Consider the following 17,286-nt stretch of genomic DNA (forward strand, 5'->3'; position numbering starts at 1 on the left):
TGTTTGCTCCCCCAGGTATTAAAACACATTCTGAGTTATTTAATAAGTAAAAAGTGATTTTATTAAATACAGAAAGTAGGGTTTAAGTGGTTCCAAGTAGTAACAGAACAAAGTAAGTCACCAAGCAAAATAAAATAAAATGCAAAATCTATGTCTAATCAAACTGAATGCAGATAATTTCACCCTTATTGATGCTTCAGTAAGTTTTTTTCCTCAGACTGGACACCTTCCAGGCCTTGGCACAATACTTTCCCCTGGTACAGCTCTTGTTCCAGCTCAGGTGGTAGCCAGGGGATTCTTCATGATGGCTCTTCCTTCTTTGTTCTCTTCCACTATCTTTTGCATAAGGCAGAAATCCTTTGTCCCTCTCTGGGTTCCAACCCTCTCCTTCTCAATGGAAAGACACCAGGTTAAAGATGGATTCCAGTTTAGGTGACATGATCACATGTCACTGCAAGACTTCATTGCCCACTTGCCAGCACACAAATCTACAGGAAGACTTACAGGTAAAACAGAGCCATCTGCAGACAATTGTCCTGGTTAATGGGAGTCATCAAGATTCCAAACCACCATTAACGGCCCACACTTCGCATAATTACAATTGGCTCTCAAAATTATATTTCATATTTCTAGTTTCAGATACAAGAGTGGTACATTTATACAAATAGGATGATCACACTCAGATTATAAGCTTTTTAATGATAACTGACAAGAGACCTTTTGCATGAAGCATATTCCAGTTACATTATACTCACTCATTAGCATATTTTTATAAAACCGTATAGACTGCTACATAACACCCCCCATTTTCTTTCCTTAGGAAAGTACTTCAGAATGAATCAAAACAGGCTTCCCTAGCTCTGCTCAGTTTATGTGGGTTTCCACACCTACAGTATCTGCTGCTTCCAGATTCGCTCACCTAAAATTATTTGCCTACGTTTTGTAAACTCATCTTTTGTGTCAAAGTTTCATATAGAAACTCTGTCATGAGCACACAGTTGATACTAGGTATGAAAACCAAGATAAAAAGAAGTTATTTGTATGTGCAAAGCAGATAGATAGATTTCTGATTACTCAATTTGTGTGTGCACATACTATTGGTACACCCACATCTGAGTTTTTGTGTCCACAAGATTTTAGGCACCAAAAAATAAGCCTTTTTAACTTAGGCATGCTTTTCTAGGCAAGCAGAGTTGAATATTTGTCCAATAATGTGACTGGAGTCCAAAGTAGATCAACTGATATCATTTGAAAGTAGCAAATATTGTTATGTAATTTTAAAGAAACTCTTGCATGAAGCCTTGTTCTTTACATTTTCTTCTCTAGATGGCTGCCCGGGTCTGTGTTATGGAAATGGGAGGTGCACTCTTGATCAGAATGGATGGCACTGTGTGTGCCAGGTGGGATGGAGTGGCACAGGATGTAACGTTGTCATGGAAATGGTGTGTGGGGATAATATGGATAATGATGGAGGTACTGTGCATGCTCCTTTATTTACTTTTTAGTTCCTATGCAGTTCATTCACTACTGTCCCATATCTTGTCTTTATGTGAGTTTGTCTTTTCTATCATAGAGGCCCAATGCTGTATCCCTTTCTAATATGAATAGTCCTGTTGACTTCAGTTGGATTACTCTCTTGAATGAGTAGTTTCAGGGTCTGACCTTTGTACTGTAAGCTCTTTGGAGAGGAAATCTATCTCCCTGCTTATATGGTCTCCATCATCATACTACCAGAATGTGTTTTGAAAAAATCCATGTTTTTCATAATAATTATGTTGTTCTTTTATTTCCTTCCCAAAAACCTGAAATAACTCCATTAACTATAAACATGCCTTATGAGGAACTGTAGTCTTTGTCAGACTGACAATACACACACAAATGAAATTTAAAATTCTGTCCTAACATTCTTGTGTGACTAACAGAATATACATTGATACATTATCATAATATCAATATTATGAAAGAAATTCTTCAGAAAATATAAAATCATACATTGAGACATGCTCTTATTAAGCAAATTAGTTCCTTAATTTTAACAGAGAGTCACAGTTATAACAGGAAATTGTGGCACATAATTTTGAGACGTTGCTGAGCAAACCAGTAGCAAGTATGCTGAGGATCACTAAGCCAGAGGTAACTTTAAAATATATCATGTGACCTAAACATAAAAACATAACAATGTACACTTAAAGCAGCGTCTCTCTTGCTCTATTTTCCCCTGTTGGATAGTGTATTTGCAGTTAAGTATTCCCAGTCACTGCGTTCCTCATTTCACTCCAATGATTCATAGATTTTTAAGACTAGAAGGGGCCATTGTGATCATCTGTTCTGTGTAATACAGGCCATAAGACAATTCACGTTTAAGTCCAATAGCTGCTTAAACTAGAATATATTTTTTAGAAAAATATCCAGTCTTGATTTAAGGGTTTTCCATCCCACAACCCAAGCTAAGCCGTGAAGATTAGTTTCTTCCAGTCATTAATTACTAAACATACACCTTATTTCTAGTCTGAATTTATCTAACTTGAACTTGCAGCCATTGGCCCTTGTTATATTTTTGTCCACTAGATTGAAGAGACCTCTGTTACCTCCTCTATTCCGTTCTCCATGTGGGTACTTATAGACAGTGATCACGTCACCCCCTTAACCTTATTTTTTATAACCTAAACAGAAAGAGCTCCTTGAGTCTTTCACTAAAGGCATGTTTTCCAATACTTTATTCGTGGCTCTTCTCTGAACCCTCTCCAATTTTTTGAATTGTGGACACCAAAAAGAGACACAGTATTCCAGTAGCAGTCGCACCAGTGCCAAATACAAAGATAATATAACCTCCTTACTCCTACTTTTTTAGCCACAGTATCACACTCAGAGCTCATATTCAGTGGGTTACCCATCATGACCCAAAAGCTTTCTCAGAGTCACTCCCTCCCAGGATAGAGACCCCCATCCTGGAAGGAATGGCCTTCATTCTTTGTTCCTAGATATATGACCCTTACATTTGGCAATATTGAAATGCACATTATTTGCTTGTGTCCAGCTTACCAAATCATCCAGATTGCTCTGTATCAGTGACCTGCCCTCTGTCATTTACCACTCCTCCAATCTTGTGTCATCTGCAGATTTATCAGTAATGGTTGTATGTTTTCGTCCAGGTCGTTTTTTAAAAGTGTTAAATAAGATAGATCCAAGAATCGACTCCTATGGGATCCCCACTAGAAACAGACCCACTCAGTGATGTTTCCTCATTCACAGTTACACTTTGAGACCTATCAGCCAGTTTTTCATCCATTTAATGTATTCACTTTGATTGTTTTCCATATGGACCCCTATGACCTTTTGGCACTGCCATCATAATGTCTGAATCCAGTTCAGAGTTGTCCTCCTGTTATTCCAATTTGCCCTCTATCATCCTTCCTTTTTCACTTTATTTCCCCTTTAAGAGTAGTGATGCCTAGGGATCAACCCACTCCTGTCACATGACGTGGCTGTTAAGATTTGGAAAGATCTGCTAGAGCGAAAGACTGCCGTATAGGTAAAGAGAAAATGGTCCTAGGATAAGAAGCATTTGGCAGAAACTCCCATTGCTGTTTCTTTAAAGGCCTGAGATCAGGAGTCTTGCAGAGTAGGCAGGGCAAGGTTCCCCTCTCACCCCTTTAGTAGCTTTAGTATGGGGACCATGTATATATTGCCTTCTCCCTCACAGCAGGGCAGACAGCAGCAGGGGAAAGTCTACCTGGAAAAATCTCCAAGCCTAAGGGTGGAATGACTGATTGGGAAAAGGCCAGCTGAAGTAGAAGCTGTCTGAGGCTCTACAGCTTGCCTAATTTACAACTCCAGCTCCAAGGAGGAAAGGTAGGGGACTTCAGTCTTAAGGAGGGGGACAGAGGAATTGTCCAAAATACAACCTATTACCAGGAGGAGGACTGGGGCCTTCTGAACACGGGGAGGAAACTGACTAGGACTTTTACATGGACCCGTAGTCGGCATGAACTTGAGCTGCTAAATAAGTGAGTGACCCTCTAGAGAGAAAATAAACCAGACTCCCAAAGGGGGTTGAACTAATCTGGTCTGGTTAATTGTGTGAAAGGACCTAGGGGATGCTGAGTTCAACGCACCTGCAGGACCATGGTGGGGCCATAAGGAAATGTGTTGGAGAGCTTCACCCCATGACACTCCTCCATCCACGACCCATAAACTCACTCTATTCTTCCAATCTATGTACTCTAATCTGTATCCCTTCACACAGCATTCCACTCTCGGGGTCACTATTCTCTCCCCTGCTCTCCAAACCACTGACTTACTTACACTGTCTCCCTTTAAATCTGTCCATAAAACCCTGTTTATCCTGCAATATATGTAAAGCATTTTCTGATACACTCTGTGAACTGATTCTATATAAATTGCCTCATATTGTGCTTTATATTCTGCAGTAACAGTGAGTTATTGAGAGTTGGCAGCATTAACTCTAAATCTCCTTGAATTTGTCAGTTTAAAGCAGATACTTAACATCATTTCACTGTAAATTTTAAAATTATATTTATGGTAGTGTAATGTAGGGGACAGGTCCATTGAAATTAAAATTAAAGATAAGTGGGGAGAGAAATACTTAATTTGCCTGGTTGCTACAGCTGGGCTAACTGCCATTAGTTTCACTTCACAATCAGTTGTTTTTTACAAAAAAATTGAATTTTTTTTCACATTAAAATCACTTCTTTTTTCATCTTAAATTCACAGGGCCTGATTCTACTCTCACTTACACTGGTATAAATCAGAAGGAATTCCATTGAAGTTAATTGTATTACACTAGTGTTAAATTGGTAAGGGATCAGAAGCAGAGTTCCAGGCCTTGTATACATAAAACCACAGAAATTAGATCTGGAAAAGATCTGTTACGTTACCCACTCCAACCCCTGTGCCACTGTAGGATTGTTCCTTAGAGCATACTTTCTAACTCTTGGTCTCGTCTAGTTGTACGTGTACCATATCATTAGGTTTCCACATGGGAAAGGTCCCATTAAGGCTGATTGTGTTTAGTTTAAATATTTATGTCTTTATGCAGAGATCTTGGGAAGTGTTCTGAGCTCTGAGATCCTTAGAAGAAAGACACTACTGAAGCACAAGATGGTAGCAGTAGCATATATCAAACAAACAACATTAAGGATCAGGACCTGAAAATTTAGTCTGAATTCTAGGTTGAGACTCAGGTTTGATATAGATGAAAGGTATTTTTGACAGAAAAAAAATCAATTTTCTCCTTACAAAAATTAATACAAATACATTGTAGAATAAAAACTAATTTTTAATTTTAATATAAGTAGAAAAACACATTTTCTTAGTTCTAAGTGTGAGTATCTAATGACATGACCTATCTAGAACTGAAAACCCACACAAAAAGCCTCAGACAAAACCCTCCCACATCTGGAGAGGCAATATCTTAAATTCTTTTTTAAACAATTACTCTAGTATGCAGTGTAGACATTCATATGGGCCCTGATTCCACAAATACTTAGGCACATAGGTCTGTGTCAGTGGAATTATTCGTGGCAGTAGAGTTAAACATGTGCATCTGTATTTGCCCATTTGGAGCACAGTATTTATCACTTGTTCTTTTGCGGCCAAAATCCACCATGTAAACTCATCCAAAACTCCCACCCAATTGGATAATGAGTGTACCATAACCACCCCTGTCATTCCCCTCATCAGCTTTTCCCCCACTTGTGGTCTGCAAGGTATGTTCACCTACTTAATTATCTCTAAAAATACTGATAAAAACTGACAGCATATAAAAGCTGTACAATCACATGGTTTTTATTAGCTTTTGTGGAGTACATCTGTGACATGTTGGCAATCTTTATGATGCAAGTTATATAACGCTGGGATCTCCAACAGATGTCCTCTTCAATGTGGAATATTGCTTTCTGTGGGATTACAACATTTCCTGTTCTCATTTTCTCTCTCATCTTTCAGTGTCTTTGCTGACCTAATTTCAGTTTTATTTTAGAAGATGATCACTCAGCTCATCTGAATAGGTTGTTTCCTCTGTCTTGCCACTATTTTGAGAGTTCTTTTGGAAGCATCTAGCTCTGTGAAACTGCTTGAAACTCTCTGCTTAATTCTGTTAATTAAGCCTATCTCTGAATAAGGCCTAAGTAGCTAGAACGTACTGCAGCATCAGTACTGGATGCAGAACATCCATCCAGGGCCGGCTTTAGTCTGATTCCCGGGAATCAGGCCCCACGCCTTAGACGCCTTTTTAATTTTAAAAAAATTTTTACTAACCCGCGGGGGGATGTCCGGGTCTTCGGCAAAGGGGGGTGGGAGGGTCCGCTCCATGTCTTCGATGCCATTTCGGCGGCAGGTGGTCCTCTGATGCCGCAGAAGACCCGAAGCAACGCCCCCGCCACCGAAGTGCCACCAAAACCCCTGACAGCTGCCAGATATTCGAATTGGGCCCCGCAGTTCATAAAGCCAGCCCTGCATCCATCCATCCTGCCCAGCCACACTCCATACTATTCTTTTTACCATTGGGTTATGTTTTCCTCTTATATCTCATTACATGATTGTGCAGACTGTCATTTGCACTCATTTATTTGATGCTGAGCCCCTGTTTTAAGTTTTTCTGGTTCTGTCTTTTCAGCTATTTGCTTTCTTTAAATGAATCCTTATACTTCGTTTTTGAAAAAAAACACTGTTTACTACAAGCATTTCGCTAAACACCTAAAGCTCTCTACCGTCACTTTTCAGCCAGTTATTGTATCTGATCCAAGTACAAGAAAAATATATGACTCAGTTTAGCTTTTGGTTAGTGGCCAGTGCTTTAAAAATATTGACAAGTGTATCAGACCTATCTATTAGCATTTTGATAGCATATCAGTCATTGAGACATAGAGTCCTTATACAAGTAATATACTATTATTATATAATGGAAATAGTTTTCATTGTTGCTGACACTTCCAAAAATCAGGCATGATATATTTTCTATTCATTGTGTGTTTAAGGCCAAAGACTACTGAGTGCCTGAACAAATACATCTAAAAGTAAATGGTATCTCTCAAACAAAATACTATGAAAACTTCCTTCTACACATGGACTTTGGCTGGTTTTAAGTATACTCCTGCAAAGCCCAGAATTTTCAATTAATGACTTCAGGTAGCCGTTGTCTTATTGCTACATGTTGTAGCTGAAACTTGAGGAACAGTTGAAATTTTTGCATGCAGCACTGGAAACTCTAGCATTTTTGCTGCTTAGTTTCTTCTTCTGTTCAGTGCTTCCTAGCAATTATAATTGAACTTAACTGAACTTGTGATGAAACAAACCAGCACAGGAGTTAAACAGGGGCTATTTTAAATAAAAGAAGGCAAAATTAGTTTAAGCACTACTGAGGCTATTTTAATCTGTTAAGGAAAAGACAAAACTATTGAGCAATCTGTGCAGCAATATGAAATGCTCAAATACCACAAAAAGCTCACGCGGTTGAGCTTTATCTGGCTGTCCTGCATAGAGGGGATGAGGAGAGTGAGAGAACGAGGTTCACCTGCCCACCCCCCAAAAAATTATGGCCCTCCATACTGTCTATGGAAGGTTCCTGACCACATGATTAGGTGGTCTCCATCCCAGGCTCACCCCTAATACTTTTCTTTGCATTTCTGTGGTATGGAGACCTCTGAGATACCTTTGGTTCTCTGAGTCCTCAGCCAAGAGGTGACTGTCATTTCATTACAGACCCATTTTTGGATGCTTCAAATCCCTTTCAGTCCTTGCTATGTTTAGCCTATAGATTCTCTGCCCTGTTTTTGTGCTTTGGACAGCATTGTGCCCATGGTGCTGTGGCCATCGAATTTGTTACATGTCTGCCTGTCTGTCTATATGTAAAATTAAAGCTGAGATTCCAGAATACAATTCTTCAATGAGGGGATGATTCTGTAGCAAGTTCCATGGCCACAAAACCATGTATTACATAGTGCAGTGGTTCCCAAACTTGTTCTACCACTTGTGCAGGGAAAGCCCCTGGTGGCCCGGGCTGGTTTGTTTACCTGACATGTCCGCAGGTTCAGCTGATCGCGGCTTCCAGTGACCACAGTTCGCTGCTCCAGGCCAATGGGAGCTGCTAGAAGCAGCACGGGCCAAGGGACTTACTGGCTGCCGCTTCCAGCAGCTCCCATTGGCCTGGAGCAGCAAACCGCAACCACTGGAAGCCGTGATCAGCTGAACCTGCGGACGCGTCAGGTAAATAAACCAGCCCAGGCCACCAGAGGCTTTCCCTGCACAAGTGGTGGAACAAGTTTGGGAACTACTGACACAGTGTAAACACATTCCATTGTGAAACTCAGAAGCTAATCTTGAGACTGTAAATGAAGTGTAAACAATGCAATGATGTCTCCCTGAGTCTGCAGGGAGCGTGAAACAATATTTCTGAGAGGTGCGACTGCCCCTTCATCTCAGTTAAATACAAAACTTACAGATGACAATTTAAACAATGACGTTGGCTATTTCACTGCTAATTATTTTAGCAGAAACATCCACCAAATGTGCCCCTTATCCTAAAAATACCCAAAAAACTCAACACCTCCTCAGGTGGGGAGTTTCATACCAAAATAAGTAACATGTGAGGTACTATGCTGATTGAATTAGTCACTTTCATAGTTAGTTAATAAAAACTGAATATTTCCAGTCCTCTTCACTAGAGTCTGGAGAATCCACCCTGCTGTCTCACGTATAGCACCTTGTTATTTGCTCCCCCATTCAGCTGTTCCATACTCTGTTCCCATGACCTACTCGGTTATGCTATTGGTATTTTAATAATTATATTTATAGACTGGAGAAAATGGATCAAATTTCCAAGAATATTAGTTTGTGACACTCCCATAGCTGCCAAGATGAAATGTAAGAAACTCAAGGATAGATGTGAACACTAGAAGAGCCAGAATTTGATACGTGGTTGGGCCTATAGCTGCTCACCTATACATTTCACTCAATTTATATTCTTTTTATTAACTTTTATGGTTAGTAAATAATATGAACCTACAGTTAACAAAAAGCCTCTTTGTTTTCCCAATGGCATTTTATTTTCTGGAGGATATAATAGAAATATTAATGTTTCTCAGTACACATAAAACCCAAGTGTGATAAATGTGACATACATTTACTACACAGTGCTTGCCTCAAATGTAGTATAATATGATACTCTTTTATAGTAAAAGAAATAGGTACTAAGTTAATAGAAGTATTTAAATTAGCTTACTGTGCATTTATGTCTCTATCATAGTCATGAGTTACATAAGGAGTTCCCCTGAAGGGCCAACCAGAATTACAGACCCTATACTCCCCTGACACCAGGATGCTCCTGCCAGAAAGTGAGCAGCGAAATAACCATGCTCACTCTTAATGTGTCAGGCCAGCAGAGTAGTCAGCCATGCTTGAGGGAACATGCTTAATTCACTATGGATATGTCTACAGAGCAATTAAAAACCCGGGGCTGGCCTGTGCCAGCTGACTCAGGCTTACAGGGCTCAAGCTAATGAATTGTTTAATTGTAGTTGTAGACATTTGGGCTTGGGGTGGAGCCCGGGTTCTAGGACTCTGCAAGGTGGGGGACCCAGGTCTCAGGCTGCAACCCAAACATCTGCACCTCAGTTAAACAGCCTCTTACCCTGAGCCCAGAGAGCCTGAGTCAGCTGGCATGGGGCAACTGTGAGTTTTTAATTGATGTGTAGACATACCCTAAGTGTGTCATAGTTTGCATGCTCCCCCCAATCACTTACTGAGCCTTTAATGACCACTGTAGAATCACATCTACAGCAAGGCACTGATACCCTGAATAGGAGTTAATTTTCATCTTGGTTAGCGAATCCTGGTGATTCCTCATAAAGAAAATGGCAACAGTCATTCAATAATATTAAACGAGTAATGTGAACTTTGTGTGAGATTTTGGTGCAAAGATGTAAATGGATAATAAATATTTATTCTGTTGCTTATAGAAATGTGCTTGAAAGGTTCACTTCCCCATCAAAGCAATGCAAAAATTTTGTCCCAAATTATCTTAGTTACAGTGCAGCAGTCTTGCTGAGAGCATAACATGGCCTCTTGTGTTTTCATGCTGTGCCTTTTCATTAAGGTAATTTAAAGCTGAGGGTGCTACAGATGTTCCTTGTCTGGCAACACCCTCCCTATGCTTGGCAGACCAATATGCTGAAATCCCGGTCAGCTGCTTATTAACAGCTTGAATTCCTATAACACGTGATCAAGTTGCTCTTTGTGAACTCTGTTTTAGGAAAACAACAAGGAGTCCGGTGACACTTTAAAGACTAACAGATTTATTTGTATCAGAGGGTAGCCGTGTTAGTCTGGATCTGTAAAAGCAGCAAAGAATCCTGTGGCACCTTATAGACCAACAGACGTTTTGGAGCATGAGCTTTCGTGGGTGAATACCCACTTCCTCAGATGCATGTCCAGATTTATTTGGGCATGCTTGGGGGTCACATAACTAGGAGTAATGTGAGAAGTACTTTGGGAACTTTTACATTTTAAGTAAAGCAGATAATCAGTCGTTACCTTTCCCACATGAAGCTAAAGGCATTGTATAAGCATGATGCTAGCCAACCTGTGATTGTTCCTTTCAGGTTTAGATTACACACTTTAATCACTCCTATCGTAGTGAACTGATTGTACTATGTTGCCAATTGTGCCCCACTGCTTCTTATATAAGACAACAGTAGAACCGCTAATATCAAATCCAAGTAGTTTACACTTCAGTGCTACATTTTAGCCTAGCTGTATGCTGTTTTATCCAGTGTGATAATTGATGGTTGATTCTTCGGTATACTGGATCACTGACTGTATGAATTACAGTTTATGCTGTGTGTATCTGTTGATATTCCTGTGTTTTGTCTCTTGAAATTTAATAGAAACCTTAACACACACAGGGTCTGTTGTGTCATTTTTTACACTGCCTACTTACCAAAATGAAGACTGATTGTTGAGAACTGAAAATAATTTTGAGGTATTTTCAGAGTCTGGAGTTTATAAATCAGATTTCTGGAGGTTTCTTCTTATATTTAAAATTCCATTGTTATTGTAATTTGAGGGTTGACATATTGAAACTGATATCCTTAGTGTATTTATGAATGGGAATTGTGTTACCAAAGCTTCTTGTCGTGTAACTTGAGATACTGCATCTCTCATTCTCCTCCATTAAAACCATTTAAAAATCATGTTGTCCAATCTATATATCAGCTTCCAGTCATCAAAATAGTCTTTCAGGCAGCCTGTTTAGGATTTTTTACAGATTTCTTTTAGTGCATATAAATGTTCAATTAGAAAAGTAAAGTGCAATCTGATGAAGAAAAGATTTTAGGAAATTTACTGAAAGGAGAGAGATGTACCTTTTAAGAGAACCTGGAAATATAGGACCAAATCTTGAGAGACTGCCCGGCACAGTCCTGAGGGGACATAATGGGGAGTGTGGAAGACATGATGTATGGAAGTGGAAGTCAAACACAATAAGAATCCACAAGTCCCAAAGCCCATGTAGGAGGTTATGGCAGGCTGTGTCTGATTCCCACAAACATACAGAAATAGCCTGAGTCAGCTGGTCCTGAGTCAGTTATGTGGGTATGAAGGCTCCAATCACATGTTGTTTCTAAGGCTTCCTTCCATCATCACCCCTTCTCTTTCAGAGTATTTTTCTCAAAGCACTGCTCATTTACTCTGCTTTGCTCCATCTGTGACTGAAAAGAAAATTCTTCAAAGCAGAATAAAATCTCACTTATCTAACCAAATGGTAAAAATGGTCAGATGGGAAAATGGATTTTATTTATACAGAGTAAAAGAGAAAGAAAAGACATTAGTGTTAATCTATAAGCTGCAAAACACACTGCTTTGCAGAGTGACAGTTGCAACTCCTGGTTTTCCAGTGCTTTCTCTGCCTGCATAGTTGTTTCTTGTTTGTCGTTTTATTTTCAGCTCTTCAGGGAAGTCGTATTTCCTCCCTGTACAATACAGCTAAGTATCTTGTTGGTGCTTACAGTAACAATAATACTGACAGTGCTCTTTCAAATATGGTTTTGGAGTTTCCCCACTGTTAATAATGGGAGCCCCACACAGATAGCCTCCCTTTCACAATCTTCACAAAAATACTTGAGAGGTAATAAAGAAGATGAGTGAATGAAACCAAGTGCATACAAAACAAACATGAGAAATTGCACTAATATAGTTTGAGAGTGTGGAAAGTCCATACAAAATGGATCCTGCTAAAGATACAGTAATTCTGACAGGTGAACTGCAGAGGAAAGGTGAAAACTGAATCTGCTTTGGGAACCAGGAAACCATTTCACTTTAAGCTTGATTTCTTCTTGTGTGCAGTGGGAATTCAAGCCACTGTTGCAAGACACATGAAATACTGACCAAAATAACAAAGAGTGGGGAGGGCAACTTGTTTTGGGAGTCAGATTCTTCATTATTTACTCAGGCAAAATTCCTATAGGAGCCAATGGGAATTTTGTAAGAAAAAGGATTTGCAGATTATTTAAACCACGGTTTCTCTGTGGTAATATGTTTTTAAAATAATACAGAGAAAAAATATTTGAAAACAAATTTTCAATCTCAAATCTTTCTGGGAATTTTCCCTGTTTATTCTTACACAAATAGAAGAATCATGTCTCTTCAAATTTGGTGTCTCAAGGGGAAATTTGCTTACAGGAGAAATTAGCTGGAATAGTTACTGCAAAATAAGCTATTTTGGAATACTTTCTAGGCGGACACTCTTATTCTGGAATAAGAGGAGGGGAGAGGTTTCCAGTTTAGCTTAATCCACTTCCAAAGCTTATTCTGCAATAGCTGTTCTCATCAGTTTCCTCAAGAAGCCAAGTTCTTAGCTTCCAAGGAAATGGCTTCTTTTAGAAAGTAACTTGACGTTTTTGTCAGAAGCCCCTACTCTGCTTTAGTTTACTTTTAGGGCACTGCACCATCATAAAGCTGCTGTACCCAACTGCCAAAGAATTTGCCCTGCCTAGAGGCTCTTCGAGTGGTATAGATCCACCAGGGATTCCTTTGGCTCTTCCATTCCCTGAGGATGCACACTGACTCCAAGAATGCAAAGATATCTTAAAGTTGCTTTTGAGTACCCACCCACTGAGCTGAACTGTGGCCATCGCAGCACCTGAGGTCTTGTTGCTAACTATTTACAGTTGCCCTTTGTTATTCGTCCAACAACAGGACTAATCAGTTTGTTTTTCCAGCTGCTCTAGAAGAGATTTTTTAATATTTTTTTGCTTAACCAAACAAATAATTACCTTGCCCAAGGACAGGCAATGTTAGTGCAAGGAGTTTCAGATTCCAGATACGTCTATTTCATTATAGATGCTTCGGTTTTATAAACAGGGTCTGTGCTTCCTTTCCTCAGTGAATCATTATTTACTGAGTGTTTACAGTGTTCTGTATGCTGTATTGAACAAAGAGGAGGTACCTGCCCGGAAGGTGTTTATAATCTATGGGGCCTCATTAAAGTCTAAGCAAAAATCTGGCCTTGTTACAAATAGAAAGAAAAGATGTCACTTTGGGAGGGTCAAAAATTTGATCCCTTGATCTTATTTCCTATGCATTAGCATACCTCTCAATCTAAGAGAGATAGCAAATATGCACAATAAAATGAAGGAATTCAAGAAGATTTTTGAAGATTTTTAGTGTATCTTATTATATTTGATTTCTCTGTGCAGTATTTACTACATTTATATTTATTGGGCTGGATTTTCAGCCTTCCTTTTTGGTATGCCAGTAATTGTGCGTACAATTTAGATATTTAGATGTCCGGGTAGCTGATTGGTGGGAGTAGTCAAGCACTTATACTTAAGTGATCTAAGCTGTGCTTACAAGTAATTATAGGTGCAAAACGATATACAAAAATAGAGACTCTTTTTTCAGAAACTTAACCCCCTTTGTCCTACTTCAGCTATCTGTAAGTTGCGATTGGTGGAATAGTTTGCATTTAGTTCACAAGTTTGCTTCACTTGAATACGATGGGAGTTGCAAACAAGCATCAAGTAGAGAAGACTTAAATGTTAAGCACTTTAGGGCAGGGACTGAATCTAGCTTTGTATTGGTACAGTGCCTAGCATAAAAGGAGCCGCAGTCATGATCAAATCCTCATGAATTCACTTTAGTAGCTATTAAATATAAGAATAATAAAACATCTGAAAACATTAACATTAATAAAATGTATAGAGTTTAAAAGCTGAAGAACTTTTACCAGAGCCCTTTTTACTACTATAATAAAGATGGATATTAAAATTGGATGATGTTTCAGATTGTACAGGTCATTTCATACACTTTAGCAAGTATGTATTCTTCACGGGTATTAACAGACTATTCATTATAACGATATTGAGCTACTAGAAATTTAAACTATATATTTGTGAACTATATACCCACTGGACTGACAAATATTGATTTTTCTTCTCCTATCTGCATTGTGATGATGATGATAAGTCACAATCTTTCTTGTCACTTAGTTTATGGGTTCTGTTCCCTTATGGAGATTTTGTGAGCTACCATTCAGTATTAGTAACTGGAGAGCAGGGGCGGCTCCAGGTCCCAGCACACCAAGCACGTGCTTGGGGCAGCAAGCCATGGGGGGCGCTCTGCCAGTGCCACGAGGACGCCAGGCCGGCTGCCTTCGGTGGCTTGCCTGCAGAGGGTCCGCTGGCCCGCAGCTTCAGTGGACCTCCTGCAGGCTTCGAAGCTGCGGGACCAGCGGACCCTCTGCAGGCAAACCACCAGAGGCAGCCTGCCTGCCGTGCTTGGGGCGGCAAAATCCCTAGAGCCGCCACTGCTGGAGAGAAATGCCCATCCCCACTTAAGCATGTGCTTGAGTGCTTTGCTGAATCTCAGCCTAAACAGCCTTAAAATCAGCATTCCTTCCAGATGATTAGATATTGTTCTCCCATGCTTTCTAATAGCAAACCCTTTGGTTTCTTCTAAACATCATTCTATTTCCTGAATTTTTGTTTTATCCATTTTCAGATGGTTTGACAGACTGTGTAGACCCTGATTGTTGTCAGCAAAGCAATTGCTATGCAAGCCCTCTCTGTCAAGGGTCACCTGATCCCCTTGACCTCATTCAGCACAGCCAGCCTCCTTTCTCTCAGCATCCTCCAAGGCTCTTTTATGATAGAATCAAGTTCCTTATTGGCAAGGAGAGCACTCACGTAATCCCTGGAGATGTCTTATTTGACAGCAGGTAAGTTTCATTTTTAATTAAAGTGGTCTGGATAGTGAAAACTGTATTGACAAATTATTTTAATAGAAAAAACATCGGTATCAAGGTCTTCTTTGAAATCTTTATTGACTTTTTCACATTAATGGTAATCTGAAAATAGTGGAAATGATATATTCTTTGTTTGAGATTCTGGCAGTTTAAGACTTGCCCTCCGACATTACTAGCCCAGACACCTAGAGTTACTCCATCTAGCGTATAAGACTATTTACTGTAGTAAACTGTAGTACCTTTTTTATAAAGGTGTAACTATCCTGGGAGGTAAATTGCTCTGCTGTGTGTTTCCATGAGAAACAATGTAGGGTGCAATTCTTGCCAGAATGTTGGAGATATACTGGCGAGCAGTGTTGGAGTCATATGAGCTCTCTTGAGTCAGCTTCATGCCCCAGTGGAGCTGTGACATAACACAGTGAACATATTTTCTTTATTTATGTGCTGAATGCCCCTTAGTCTGATTAGCAGCCATAGTCAGAAAGTAGTAGTAGTAATAAAACATGAAGTTTGCCATTTGCTCTGCAGGTTACCCTTTAATTGAAATATAACTGGTGTGTGATCTCAGAAATCAGAGTCATTTCTGTGTACTGGTGTGGTTATGCTGTTCTTTAAAGAAGAGGAATGTGTGAATAAGGAAGGGCAGACACTTGCTCAAAGGACACGATTACCTATACTTCCCTCTTGAAAAAAGTCAGTAAATTTGAAATATAGAGTCACATATGTTTTTTTTTATATACTGCAGTTCATCCTGGGAAACAGTGATTTATATGCTGACTAAGCATTCACAAATCATCCCTATAATCTAACCACTACTCCTAGGCCTGCACATTAGATAATCCAAGTTGCATTAATAAACACACCAGTATTTTTCATTTTCACAAATGCAATAAATAATACTTACGTTGTCACCTAGATTTCATTTCTCTCTTCACTTCAAACACATCCACAGAGGGAACAAATTCAGTGTGTTCTCTTTGACTTATTAATTTTTTACTAATGTAAATATGTAAAGAATCTTTATTGATCTAACATACCTAAACATTTAATTGCTATTATTAACATAACAGGATGTTATAAATATGTAGAACAATAGTACGTGAAACTGAACAAAACCAATAACTGGCAGCACCAAGCCTTAAAGTGTAAATCGCTAATGGAACAGTGCAGTTAGCTTATTATTTTATCTGAGTACATAAGATGCACCAAATACATCATCTTTGGCGGCATGTGTATTTAATATAGCATTTTGCTATTTAAAAGAAAAATCATAAACAATAATGACTAGCTCTTGCATGTTACTCTTTTATCACCAGAGCTCAAAACTTCCCTCAGCAACATAAACCAAACACCTACCTATTTAATATCACCTGGAAGGAGAGCAGTCAAGTCGCCTATACAGCGTCCTGTGACATTTCAACTACTATCGAGAGGATTTCACATAATCCTTTCAATATGTTTTTATAGATAAAAAGAACTGATCTTCTGAGGCTATCATTGATAGAATTTGACTTGGTCTTAAAGCCTTTTTTGAGTATTTCAGTTTTTGCCTAACTGCCCAAAGTGCCTTTGAAGTATGGAGAATAAAGATGTTTGACCTGTTTAGTTGGTCTGTCCTTGGAAGCTGATGGAATTAGAAAGGTTGCAGAGGTCTCTGAAGGACAGAATTATTCCTCTGACAGACCACTGTATTGCTTGGTTGGCTTTTATAAATCTTTTGTCCTCTACTACCAAGATAGTGGCCCCTGGCATCTTCTACCCCATATTCATCCTCAAAAGTCACCATGGTTTATGATGATCTGCAATAGTTGAAGCAGAAGGGAAGCTAGCTAGAGCACTTGTAGCAGAAGTGTTGAGATGAAGGTGATCAATTTGGTGTAAATATTTTTTAAAATTTGTATGCTGTGAAGAGCTTACACTGTAGCATCTGTAAAATCTCATCCAATAGATATGTTTTGGGTAGTGGATAACTTGGTCATGGCTGGCTCAGCTCAGAAGCTGATACAGGTTCTTACTGTTGTGAAGAA

The 17,286-nt window shown here is 39.3% G+C and overlaps 1 protein-coding gene across 10 annotated transcripts in view; it reads left to right on the forward strand.

Moving 5' to 3' along the window:
* The window catches only part of TENM1 (teneurin transmembrane protein 1), a 1,405,227-nt gene that overhangs the window by 1,272,816 nt on the left and 115,125 nt on the right, over window positions 1-17,286 (forward strand). For 9 of the 10 annotated variants that reach the window (XM_030575184.1, XM_030575189.1, XM_030575188.1 and 6 more), the window contains 2 exons: window positions 1,327-1,473; window positions 15,016-15,232. In XM_030575184.1, the coding sequence (XP_030431044.1) occupies window positions 1,327-1,473; window positions 15,016-15,232 (364 nt within the window). The remainder of the gene's footprint in view (window positions 1-1,326; window positions 1,474-15,015; window positions 15,233-17,286) is intronic. The other variant, XM_030575193.1, reaches the window with a different exon arrangement.

Source organism: Gopherus evgoodei, chromosome 9 (assembly GCF_007399415.2).
Source record: "Gopherus evgoodei ecotype Sinaloan lineage chromosome 9, rGopEvg1_v1.p, whole genome shotgun sequence".
In the NCBI taxonomy this organism is placed as follows: Eukaryota; Metazoa; Chordata; order Testudines; family Testudinidae; genus Gopherus; species Gopherus evgoodei.